We start from the raw sequence: 13,995 nt of genomic DNA on the forward strand, positions 1-13,995 counted from the left end.
GGAAGGCGCCCAGCGCAGGCAGCACAGTGACGTCACACGCTGCCATCGCTGGGACGCCTTCTTCACGTCCTGTGCGCTTCTGACAGAGTAGTGAAGTGCAGCTCCGATGCGTGCTTGCAACAAGGTGCCGGAAGTAGACGGCGGCCTCAGATAGCGGGCATTCTACCCAGTGGCATATTTATGACAGGGGGCCCGGACCGAGACATTCATTATATTACTGTCCCAGTCCAGGGCCCATACCTGCCAATGGGCCCGATCACGGTCGCGACCCCTGGGACCGCGATCGTTACGCCACTGAGTGCGACCCTACTGTCAGGGCCCTCAGATGGGGATGGAGGGCCCTGCCGTAGCAGAGGTATCAGGGGCCCACCGGAGGATTCACCGGTGCTCTGGCTGGGCAGTCCGAGCCTGATTGCAGTCTATTATTTTGGCTGGTTTCATGGACCCCTGGATATGCTCTTACAGCATACAAAGTTTTAGTTAGGCCTACTTTATATCAATTTACAATGTATTTAAGTGCCTAAGATCTAATTAAAAAATGGCGGCTGTAATGTAGAATTTTTAGCCAAGGAAATCAGGGAACCAGGAAAGGAAACCTTATTGCATTTGATGACGGCTTTATAGAATTGTCATGTTATACTGAGCAGTAAAATACCCATGTGAGGAATCAGATTGGTATCTTTCAATGGTTAACTAATAAAGCATTAGACCATCATGAAAATAAATACAGATTTATTTATATATTCTACATTTTTTTCTCCTCAGTGCAATATATATTCTTGATATCTAACTAGAAACTTTAATATTTGAAGAATTATCAATTCTTTCAGAGAACTGCATTTCTTGACATTAAGGGGGTTTTTCATGGTACAATATGAATGGCCCATCACATGGAGAGGTCGCAACACTGTAAAATATGAATGGCCTATCTATATATGATAGGTCCTCAATAGCCTGCTGATCGATGTCCAATCGATGAGCTGTTGGAAGGGAATAGGAAGCAGACCGCTCCGTTCTCCATGTAGTCACTGCAGCTCAGCCGATTTGTCGTAACTTGGTCCAGATACTGCACAGAGAACAGAGCCGTCTGCCTCCTGTTACATTCTCAGTTAGCTGCTGAAGTGTGGAGCTTCTTGGTGTTGGACCCCATCAATCTGATCTTGAGAACCTATTCCATAGATATGTCATTAATATTTTAGCCAAGAATGCCCCAGTAAAACATTGTGTGAGTAGCCTGTCCAAGTTGTTTTTACAGCTATAATCCAGGACTAAGCATTAAATTGTTGCATTGTGAGACATATTGGCTATCACAGAGCTCCCCGTTACATTTCAATATTTTAAGACCAATTTAGTCTCTTCTTACAGACCTTTTGAGGCCTGCCGACGAGCAGGGACATTGCATCCACATAATTGTGTCCGCTGGGCTCAGGTATTCCCTTGTAACGCAGCAGGAGAAGCTGAACCAGAAGCAGCAGCCGCAGCCTGAGCCGCCGCAGCCTCAGCAGCAGCTTTCCAGATCTTCTGTTTTTCTTTCAGTCGGTGGATTCTATTTCTTCCTTTTTTTGCCTTGGTAACTGGTGAAACTTGGGTCTTTTGTTGGTTTGTAGATTTTTTTGGTTGATTTTGCTGTAAGAAATACAATATCTTGTTAAACACCAGTAGGAATGGTTTAAATGAAACAAATGTAAGAAGCCAGTGACTGATGACTAGTTTTTTATTTGCTTTCCCTCGCTGTCCAGTGGGTCTGTACAGTTCATTGCTTTATTCATCTCCACTGTCGATTCTCAATTAAAATGATTACAGATTTGTTTAGGGTGTCAGGAGTTCTCCCCAAACTCTCCCACTTGTCTGTGGTTTACAGGCAACTTCCCTGAGGAGGTCAATGACCATTTTGAGAACTTGTACATACAATGCCCTAGCACAGTGATGGCAAACCTTTTAGAGGCCGAGTGCCCAAACTACAACCAGGACCCGCTTATTTATCGGAAAGTGCCAACATAGAAATTTGATTTGTGATTTATACTCCCTTGTCTGTCACAGTTTTCATTGATACCAGCACCCTGAGGACACCAATAAAGCAGAAAATAGTCCCAGGTAGAGCTGTCACTTTAAAATACCTCTGTGCACAGCAAGTCCTGGGATGTCTGGGACTCCAGGCAGATACCGGGAGTCATCTCTGGTGATGGCCTGAGTGCCCACAGAAAGGGCTCCGAGTGCCACCTCTGGCACCAGTGCCATAGGTTAGCCATCCCTGCCCTAGCAGGTCAAACCAGTTTTGGTTGCAGGAGTGATATTTACAATATTGTGTTTTAATGTTTTTCATTAATGTTCTACAATTTAGCACAAACTAAATGTTAAGGGAACCATGATCATATACAGTAGGTCTTCTCATACTTTTACAACAGAGAAAAGATGCAATCTACAGGAAGGTCTGTTATCTGTGATGAGATCTAATCCCATTATACACAAACACGTAAGGCTGTGCCACTATTAACTCAGGTGTGTTAGAAGAAGAAAGGCTTCTTTATTCTGCAGAGCCTGAGATAGGCTCAGACATGCAGAACTCGCCCCACCTGACAAAACCTACCCACTCCTCCTCCTGGATATAGATAACAGGAGGAGCGGGGAGTACAAAAGATGGCATGAATAACACTTCTGGCGCCTGCTCTTTAGAAAATGAATTTGAAGAAAATTGAACATCTTTATGTGTTCTCTTCATTTTATTCTTATTCGTTTCCTTTTGCAATGACACTGAAAAAACTCTTCTGTAAGGCCACATTAACTGAATGAGTGAATATGATTTTGAAGGGGAAACCTGCTCCACAAATGTCATTCACCTGTTCAATTGACAAAACTGCACCTACAACCACCTCAAAGCTGATTACAATGTGTGTGTGATATAATGAGCCGTGCACCTGTGTGACCATGGTCAGATTCCTGTCTACTGGAAGTAACATAGAAGCAAGCAGAGGTCTAGAAAACCGTGAGGAATTGATACAGAAAGTATATTGGAAAATTGTAGAACTTTTAATCATAAAAAACATTAATATTAATTTGTTGAAATGGGAATACCCCTTTAAGCTTGTTCAGTGCTTTATAGACTATACAGGGTGGGCCATTTGTATGGATAATAAAATGGGAATGGTTGGTGCCATCAACTTCCTGTTTGTGGCACATTGGTATATGGGAGGGGGAAAACTTTTCAATACCATGCCGGCCATTTTGAAGTCAGCTATTATGGATCCAACTTTATTTTTTCCAATGGGAAGGGGGTTATGTAACACATCAAACTTGTTGAAAATTTCACAAGAAAAACAATGGTTGCTTAGTTTTATCGCAACTTTATTCTTTCATGAGTTATATCGCTCTATGTTTACAGCCATTGATATGTTGCAGAGGTAGGAGGAGCAGATAGAATTGTGTTGGTGTCTGGTGAACTCAGTATCTGGGTCATTTCAGCATATTTCAATGCTAGGCACCCTACGAGACCACCCTTATCTCCAATGCAACAGTTAGCAAACTGCTTGCCAAACTTTGTGAAACAAAAGACCATTAACACCTCTACAAGTGTCTCTGACGCATGTAGAGGCAGTTTTACCCTTTGAAAATACCTTGATGTGTATAAATCCGCATCTCAAATCTCTGCCGGGAGCCTCTTCAAGTCATTGCTGTAGCTCCCGGCCCGATAGAAGACTGTGACCGGAGCTCAGCTACTCCGTACAGGCTCACATGACCCAAGGCAGAGGAGACAGGGCTGCACACTGTGGACTCTGAAGAATGGAGCCGAGGAAGAAGCTTCCTGCCTGCTCTGTGCTGCTGTCTGTGTTACTGGAGCAGCTCCTCCCCCTCTCTGCTACATCAGTCGGACCTGGAGGGGGAGGGGCAGGGAAGCGCATGTCAGCCCGGACCAGCTACTACTCAGCCCTGCGGTCAGTGCCCACCAGAAACACTGAAAAGTATGTATGTTTATGTGTTTTTGTGTAATGTGTATGTAGGTGTGATGTCTGATCTATATGTGAACATTGTGTGCATGTTTATTTACATGTATTATGTATGAATGTAGTGTGTCAGTGTGTTTGCTTGCACAGTACTATGGTTTGTGTTAAAACACCCCCCCCCCGTATAATGCCCCTACTCTGTATAACCCACACACACTGTATAATGCCCCCTCACACTGTATAACCACTCCCTGCACTGTATAATGCCCCTACCCACACTGTATAATGCCCCTACTCTGTATAACCCACCCACACTGTATAATGCCCCCTCACACTGTATAACCACCCCCTGCACTGTATAATGTCCCTACTCTGTATAACCACCCCCTGCACTGTATAATGCCCCTACTCTGTATAACCACCCCCTGCACCGTATAAGGTCCCTACTCTGTATAACCACCCCCTGCACCGTATAAGGTCCCTACTCTGTATAACCCACCCACACCGTATAATGCCCCTACTCTGTATAACCCACCCACACCGTATAATGCCCCTACTCTGTATAACCCACCCACACCGTATAATGCCCCTACTCTGTATAACCCACCCACACCGTATAATGCCCCTACTCTGTATAACCCACCCACACCGTATAATGCCCCTACTCTGTATAACCCACCCACACCGTATAATGCCCCTACTCTGTATAACCCACCCACACCGTATAATGCCCCTACTCTGTATAACCCACCCACACCGTATAATGCCCCTACTCTGTATAACCCACCCACACCGTATAATGCCCCTACTCTGTATAACCCACCCACACCGTATAATGCCCCTACTCTGTATAACCCACCCACACCGTATAATGCCCCTACTCTGTATAACCCACCCACACCGTATAATGCCCCTACTCTGTATAAGCCACCCACACCGTATAATGCCCCTACTCTGTATAAGCCACCCACACCGTATAATGCCCCTACTCTGTATAAGCCACCCACACCGTATAATGTCCCTACTCCGTATAACCCACCCACACCGTATAATGCCCCTACTCCGTATAACCCACCCACACCGTATAATGCCCCTACTCCGTATAACCCACCCACACCGTATAATGCCCCTACTCCGTATAACCCACCCACACCGTATAATGCCCCTACTCCGTATAACCCACCCACACCGTATAATGCCCCTACTCTGTATAACCCACCCACACCGTATAATGCCCCTACTCTGTATAACCCACCCACACCGTATAATGCCCCTACTCTGTATAAGCCACCCACACCGTATAATGCCCCTACTCTGTATAACCCACCCACACCGTATAATGCCCCTACTCTGTATAACCCACCCACACCGTATAATGCCCCTACTCTGTATAACCCACCCACACCGTATAATGCCCCTACTCTGTATAACCCACCCACACCGTATAATGCCCCTACTCTGTATAACCCACCCACACCGTATAATGCCCCTACTCTGTATAACCCACCCACACCGTATAATGCCCCTACTCTGTATAACCCACCCACACCGTATAATGCCCCTTCTCTGTATAAGCCACCCACACGGTATAATGCCCCTACTCTGTATAACCCACCCACACAGTATAATGCCCCTACTATGTATAACCCACCCACACCGTATAATGCCCCTACTCTGTATAACCCACCCACACCGTATAATGCCCCTACTCTGTATAACCCACCCACACCGTATAATGCCCCTACTCTGTATAACCCACCCACACCGTATAATGCCCCTACTATGTATAACCCACCCACACCGTATAATGCCCCTACTCTGTATAACCCACCCACACTGTATAATGACCCTACTCTGTATAACCCACCCACACCGTATAAGGCCCCTACTCTGTATAACCCACCCACACCGTATAAGGCCCCTACTCTGTATAACGCACCCACACCGTATAATGCCCCTACTCTGTATAACCCACCCACACTGTATAATGCCCCTACTCTGTATAACCCACCCACACCGTATAATGCCCCTACTCTGTATAACGCACCCACACCGTATAATGCCCCTACTCTGTATAACCCACCCACACTGTAGGGGCATTATACAGTGTGGGTTATACAGAGTAGGGGCATTATACTCTGTATAACACAAGAAAACTGGATGCAAGAAAACTGTCACAAATGAAGAAACATCAATGGCTGTCCTAGATACATTCAGCAAGAGCCCACATCGTAGCACTCACTGCATGTCACTGGAAAGTGGCATCAGTCGAACATCCCATTAGCTACACACAAATGGCATTCTTACAAAATCCAGCAGCATCTCACCGAGGATGGCCTAGATTGAATTTGTAGAATGGGCAAAACAAAAATTGGAACAGGACCCTCAGTTTACACAGATCATTATGTTCAGTGATCAGGCAAACTTTTTTTGTGAATGGTGAAGTTAACAAACGAAACCACCGCTATTGGTATGACAGTAACCCATAGTGGATAGATCTCTCCCAAGACACAAAAACTGATAGTATGGTGTGGTATATAGGGTACAATCTTCATCAACGGAAACATCAATGCCACTGAATATATGAAATTGCTAAATGACAAGGTGTTGCCCTCTTTATGCACTGAAGATGGCATGTTCCCAGAGTTTATCCAGCAAAATGGTGCACCACCATATGTGTGTCAGGTCGGAGCATGACACTGATAATTGAAACGAGGGACGCTCCTGTCCATGACATGAAATAAACTTCTGATTAGAATTTGAGCAGCTGATGGGTCTGTGAAACCGGTTAGACAACAGCTTTGAAAAGTAGCAAAAAATGTAACATTATTACATCTACTCTACCTTTATCATTTTTATTCATTGGTTTCATTGCTAACACTTTATCCCAGCTTAGGGCATGGCCACTTTTTTGTGAAGCCTTACATTCACTTTTGCACAGGTTGAAAAATTGACTCAGAACTGTCTAAAATTTAAGTTAAATACGGTTTATTCCAGACAGTTTTTGCCTATACATGTGCCTATACATGTAAGTACCCTTATAAACAGGCACTCGGAGGGCAGTGTTCAATGGAGAACATTTACCAATATATTTTACATATAATTATGTCTTAATCTGCAACAAAAAACTTTTGCAAATGTTAGACATTTTTTAGACACTTTTAGAACTAATACCATAAAAAGTCGAGAAGAAGGGTCATAGACGAAATAAACCAACTATTAGGGGGTGTAAGGCAAGACTAGCTTAAACTATGGCAAATCTAGAACTCAGCATTACATACACTGATGAACCCGGGTGGGGCCTGATCACAGATGCCTTTCTGATCATCATACCCGCATTACCATCATGTTCACAAATTTTCAATGCCTGCTCCCATACACTTCTGACTCTTTTTTTCTCCTTTGGATCCATAAACTACTTTACTCTTCTACAGACACTAAGGGGCTACTAAGAAGTATGACCTCTATACTACAGAGAAAGGCGGTGCTGATCATTTCCTCCCAGGTCTGAGCTCTCAATCAATAACAACTATTCCAAAATGTTGAACTCCTTGCATTAAGCGGATTTAAATATCACCCATACATTCATAATGGTCTCTTTATCTGCCAAGCATATCAAATAATCTCCATTATAAAATATATCTAGATCGTAATGGAACAATAGTAACCACATTTTATTCCCCATGTTATATTGCCAGTAAAACATCTTACTCAGGATTTTTACTATACCCATGACAGAAAAAAGCATCAGATAGCGTCTTGTCTGTGTCTTTCCATTTCTATATTAAAATAAAATTATATAAAACAGCGGCAACTGAGGATCCTAAGAAAGTCTCCAATGCAGATGTGATAAATGCTGAATGGAGTTGTTGTTTAACCTCTTAGCTCTCTAGCGATATATCGGACGCAGAGCTGATGCCGGCACAACTCGAGAGTCGGGCCGCCATTGAGATACACTGGATGTCATCTGCAGCCAGTAGCTGACACCCCAGTGTAACACCCACGGTCAGAGTGGTGGGTGTTTAACCCAACATTCACAGACTACAGGCAGTCCCTTACTTAAGAACACCTGACTTACATACGACCCCTAGTTACAATCGGACCTCTGGATTTTAGTAATTTGCTGTACTTAGTCCTATGCTACAATAAACTACTATAAAAAAATTTTTGACTGGGGTTACAATAATAAAGTATACAGTTCCGACTTACATACAAACTCAACTTAAGAACAAACCTACAGACCCTGTCTTGTATGTAACCCGAGGACTGCCTGTATAGGGATGAACATCCTAGGTTAGGGTACATTCACACGCGGTATGCCCGCCGTGTGCTGGAGGTGAGGAGGAGGTGACCCCTCCTCCCTCCATAGGAAATAGCGGCACACGGCCGCACATCCGCCAAAAGATAGAGCTTGCTCTATCTTTTTGCGGTGTGCGGCCCGGATCGGTGCCACCCCGCCGTGCCGCTATTGCCGTCTATGGGGACGTACATGCGGCCGCAAATTTGCGGCCGCATGTACGGCCCCGCAGACGGCAGTGTGAATGAGCCCTTATAATGTTTCCGGGATGTTTTTTCATCTGTTCAGGACGTGATCGGGAGCTTCTGGGAGCAAGTTATTAGATTCGAGAGCAGTGCCTTAGATTGTGCCTTTTGCTCCCAGTTTGAGTCATGTACATTAGTATTGTAGAGGCCAAAAAGGTGATTGCCAGTGTTTGTTTACAGCTAGGAGCCACTCGAAAAGCAAGCTCAATATCTTCCATCATAGAAAGCGGCCTCACAAGTATAAAAACCTTTAGGGGCAGATGGGAAAACTTCTCAGCGATGTTTGAGATTATGTAACATATGTCTTCCAGCCCATGAACACCCATTAGGGATAATAATTTCCACTTAGGTACTCCAGATTATTCTCACACCCACACTCTCTAGATAGACCAGATCAATTATTTGAACTGATCAAATGGAGGAAATGTTTCTTATTTGTTTGCTACCAGATTTTTTGTTTTCATTACATCAGTTTGTATCTCCTCCGATGGTGAGGTGCCATTACTCATTTACATTATACAGGCAGTCCCAGGTGTTATGTACAAGATAGGTTCTGTAGGTTTGTTCTTAAGTTGAATTTGTATGCAAGTCGGAACTGTATACTTTATAATTGTAACCTCAGCAATTTTTTTTTTTTGGTCTCTGTGACAATTGGATTTTAAAAATGTTGTACTGTCATAACCAGGATTAACAATAAAGCTTCATTACAGATACATGTGATAACTGTTTTAGCTGTTTATTGTAGCCTAGGGCTAATGTACAGTAAATTACCAACATCCAGAGGTCCGTTTGTAACTAGGGGTCGTATATAAGTCGGGTGTTCTTAAGTAGGGGACCGCCTGTATATTGCCTAAAGCCCTGGCTAAGGGACATGGCCAATCAAGAAAATGGGGATCCTGTTTCCCCAAACAAAAGGAGCCACAGGTGTACCATACACCCTATATATGATATATTTAATTGAGAAAGCAGCTTCCCTGTGCCTTAATTCTGCTCTTTCTGCATTGAGAAATGTAACTGAAAGCCTCCTGAGGTCCATCCATTTCTAATAAGGTGGCTAAAGAAGGCTACATTCACACGACCGTGTGATTTCCCCGGTCTTGTATTTACGGGCAGTATGAGCCCGTATATACATGACGATTTTCATCCGTATGCAGCACGTATCTAACCTGTATTTTATACAGCCCCATAGACTTCTAGAGCAGTGATTTTAAACCTTTTTTGAGCCGTGGCACACTTTTTGTACTTAGAAAATCCTGGGGCACACCACCAACCAAAATAGCACAAAATGACACTAAAACAGTCATATTATACATATAGTTAATAATATAGATTCAAAATTTATTTTACTCACTCAGTGTGAAACCTGGGCCTGTTTCGATAAACACAAAAGGGATATCCTGGCAGGAATGGTGGAAAGACACACACGAAGCTCTTCCTCAACAGTTCTCAGTTTCTCCCTGTTTTTAGTACATGGTGCTGATTATTATGTGGCTCATATACTGCAAAATAAAGGGGTACAATGAGAGGTACTATGGCCATGAGGCCAGAGTACAAGTACCAGCTCATATACTCAGCATATGAGCTGGTACTTGTAGTACTCCAGCCTCATGACTATAGTATTTCTCATTGTTATATGCAGTATACTGCTGGAGTACTACAAGTACCAGCTCATATGCTGAGTATTCTGCCAACAGTTCATATACTCAGGCAAAAGCCCATATAGTCAGCATTATTGGTGGGCATTACCTTGGCGGTGGGCAAATGCGGGAGTCTCTCCGCTCTCAGGATGATGCGCCGGCCTCGGTGACGTCATTTTGTTGCGCAAGGTTCAAAGCTTGCGCATGTGTTATTGTACACGTCTCCTACATTGTAAGAAGTTGTGACTGCGCATCACTGCGCATTGCCGGGAAACAAAACACAGGGGGCACCATAGTTTGGGGAACTTTCCCCGCGGCACACCCGACCATGTGTCGCGGCACACTGGATGAAAATCACTGTTCTAGAGCATACAGAACTGAAATACGGGAGAAAATAGGACATGCTCTATATTTTTATACGGCTAGTATACGGTACGCTACAGTGTCAAAAATGGCAATATAAATGGTTGGACATATTGTCCATTGAAATGAATGTGACCGTATGTAACCAGTAAAAAAAACGGTACGTATACGGACGTTTTCATACGTAATGGGTGATGCCACACATGGCGTTTTTGGTCCGTTTTTAAACATCCATTTTCAGTCTGTTTTTGGCTGTTTACCATGCCATTTGGCTGCTTATAAATTGTTTATCTATTAAGATAATTGGGAAAAACTGACTAAAAATGGACCAAAAAAGACCAAAAACGCGATGTGTGGCATCACCCTTAACTCTTTCCACAGCTAGAGAATATCAGCTCTGTAAGGAGATTAGACTAACCAGTCACTGTCTGCAAAGAGTTAAGTCATTAAGAATAATATCATCGGTTGCTTTATCTCGCAGCTGTTAGTGGTGTAGAGGGACAGGGAGCCCTGTTATACACACTGCCTAAATAAGGAGGAATGACAGGGGGAAAATGAAGGGCAAAGTAACATATGACTTTAATGCGAACACCTTTACTATTATCCCCTGCACTACTCATTTATGCAGTTTTGATGGAAAACTTTTATAAGTGGGCCCAAGTTCTGTAAAAAGCCCAGCTACTATCCACCACTGATACTGATGGGGTTGGATAGTGAGTTAAATTAAATCTATCACCTTTAGGGCACGTTCACACGCGGTGTTAACTCATGCGTTTTCAAATGCAATATAACAGCTGAAAAGAGGAGATTTGTCTAATTCCATTGCTGTCGACACATGCGCTTGTTAATGCTGCGTTAACATTGCATTTATACATTTGTTTTATACATGCGTTGTTGACAACAACTGGGTAGATTTATAAAAAGTGTCCTAAGATTATTCTGCACCAGATTCATAAAAGTTTCAAATGCTGGATGATGAATCTGTCATAGTATAAGACTGTCTTGTCGTACTCTGCACCGCCTTTTAGTTGGCTTACTTTACTCCAGAAAGTTAGGACACAATGCTGCCGAGTTTGGAGCATTTCTGCCGCACGGACCTTTTTGGCATAAGGTCACGCCCCTTTTGTCGAGCTAGTGGTAGGAGAGACAGAAAACTGTCTAAAACCCCTTATAAACGTGGTGCAGACAGTTTTTTAGTGCAAACTAAGAAAGAATTCTGTTGTGGACAGATTAATAAATCTCCCCCAGTGTCATTAGGCAAATCTCCTCTTCTTAGTAGTTGTATTAAACTTAAAAACACATGCGTTAACGCCACGTGTGAACGTCCCCTTAAAGATGTATTACTTTAATTTTCCTTTCATTACAGAATAATCCTGTCAATTCACAGTACAATGATAAAGCTCTGTGTTATGCATCCGTGAATCTGAGCGTTTACATCACATAACCCGTGATACGCAGTCAGCCCGGGGTTACAGTATGCAATGCGATGGGTCTGCAAATGTACCTTAAGTTTCTGCATTTACAGAACTATTGACTATTCGGATAAAAGTTATGGTTCGTGGAAGAGCAATTTGTGCCGATTTAATGTACCACTACTTAGAGAAGATCAAATCTGCTTCATCCATCCTACCTTAATCATCCATCCTACATTAAATCATAAAGGCAATGTATATAGTAATAATAAATGTATGTATATACCCGGTGTTTCTTGCAGCTTCAGACCACAAGATCATTAAGTGGTAAACTGGAACAATACCAGGTTTTTTAGTTGGATACTCTAGTGTATTTAACCCTTTTAAGTGCAATAATAACCCAAACTGCTCTGAAAAAAGGGGAACACGACATAATAGGAGCAGATTTCCTTTTTTCCAACTCAGCAATTCTTGGAGGGATCCTCCCAGAATAAAGGTCACGTCTACACCACAGGCAGGGGAATCCAGCTCTTAAAGCCGTAGTGGTTTCAATGTTTGTAGAACACAGATAGTGCTTCATACTCTACTTTTTGTACTTGTGTAACAAAGCAGAAGACATAGCTCAGTGTTACAACATATTTCCCTGCTGGCAAACACAGTAAAGGGACCCAGTTCACATTTCTTAGTGCATTATGGAGAGTGTTAGGAAATTGGCAGAGTTCTGCAGCTATTATCCCAGGCTGACATGGTGTATGATCCAAGAATGACATCAAACTCCATCCTCTGCTCATTGTTAACCCCCTCCTCTGACAAAGGAGAGGTCTTAAGACTTTCCCAGCAACAAGAAAACCAATCCCTGCACCCTCTGTTCTCATGTGTACACCCACGGACATCTCTTTCAAAGGGGTTTTCCTTACTGCATATTTTAGAATTCCAATAAACCTCACTGAGTTTATTAAACAGAGTGGAAATAGGAGAATTACAGCACAAATAAAGGGTTAAAAAGAAAAAAAAAGCCAAAATTCCTTGGGGGAAACATTTTCAAAGGAAATAAAAAGAAACAACAGCATTAAACATGTAGGGTTAATAACTGATTGGATTTAACTGAGGGATTTCTATAATTGAAAACATGTTTTAGGCAGTGAAAAACCCCAAACATTCAGTGTTTTGCTATGGATGCATCAAGTATTAATATAACTGCTTTATAAACCCACTATTAAAGCCATATGGCATCTGCTGGTCTCATAATCTGGACCTGCCTCTATAAGCCGAAAAGTGTCTAGCATCTGGGGGACACCCGCTGCTTGTGTATTTTAGAGGAGAGGACAAGCACAGTGACTGTCGCCCCACATGACACGTCTGTATTAGTACATGAGCAGCTAGCGCATGTCCCCATGACTTAGGATTCCACAGCCTTGTGCATGAGCCGAATGTTGGGGCCGCAACTTATACAGCAGATGCTTTCTCTATTGTCTTTCTCTTTTGAGTCTCTATTGTCATTGACATGCGAGAGGGTAGGTTCCTATAAAACAATAGTGCTGGAGCATATTTTCTCTCCATTACAATGTGCCATCATGCCATGGTGGTTATTACCATTTGGTTGTGTGCCACTAAAAGCTCAGTTTGTGCTAACAGTGCCTGACTGCACAGGAAGAGGGCGCACCCCATGTCTATTTATATTTATTATTATTATCCTTATGTGCAGAAGATGAATGGTGCTCATCTGGTGGAGTTGTGCATAAGCAGGTACAACGCTGTCACTTATGGAGTGCTTCCATTATAGAAGGACGACAATCTAGTATCCTTATTTCCTGGAAGAACATCTTGTGTGGGTTCCAATACCAAAAAAAAAAATTATCTATGGCATGGCTGCTTTTGCCTACAGATAAGGAAACAAACGGATATTCCCCTTACTTCCAATAGCAGCTCTCTGTTCTCCATTACTACCACTCCCATTGGACTTATTGGAAATCTACTATCACAATCAAGCATGATAAACCACAGACTCTTACTCATCGATCCAGGCACAGTGGCTGTGGTAACCTATTTATATTTGTTATTCATGGCATCCCTCCAAAATCATCATTTAAAATGTTGAGTATT

At 43.0% G+C, this 13,995-nt stretch overlaps 1 protein-coding gene across 1 annotated transcript in view; it reads right to left on the reverse strand.

Annotated features, from left to right (window-relative positions):
• Nucleotides 1-726: 726 nt before the first annotated feature.
• ICE2 (interactor of little elongation complex ELL subunit 2) overlaps nucleotides 727-13,995 on the reverse strand; it is a 61,285-nt gene continuing 48,016 nt past the window's right edge. Inside the window, exon 16 of the mRNA XM_072147880.1 lies at nucleotides 727-1,626. Within this exon, the coding sequence (XP_072003981.1) occupies nucleotides 1,426-1,626 (201 nt within the window). The 3' untranslated portion in view covers nucleotides 727-1,425. The remainder of the gene's footprint in view (nucleotides 1,627-13,995) is intronic.

This window comes from Engystomops pustulosus, chromosome 4, assembly GCF_040894005.1.
Source record: "Engystomops pustulosus chromosome 4, aEngPut4.maternal, whole genome shotgun sequence".
Classification (NCBI taxonomy): Eukaryota; Metazoa; Chordata; class Amphibia; order Anura; family Leptodactylidae; genus Engystomops; species Engystomops pustulosus.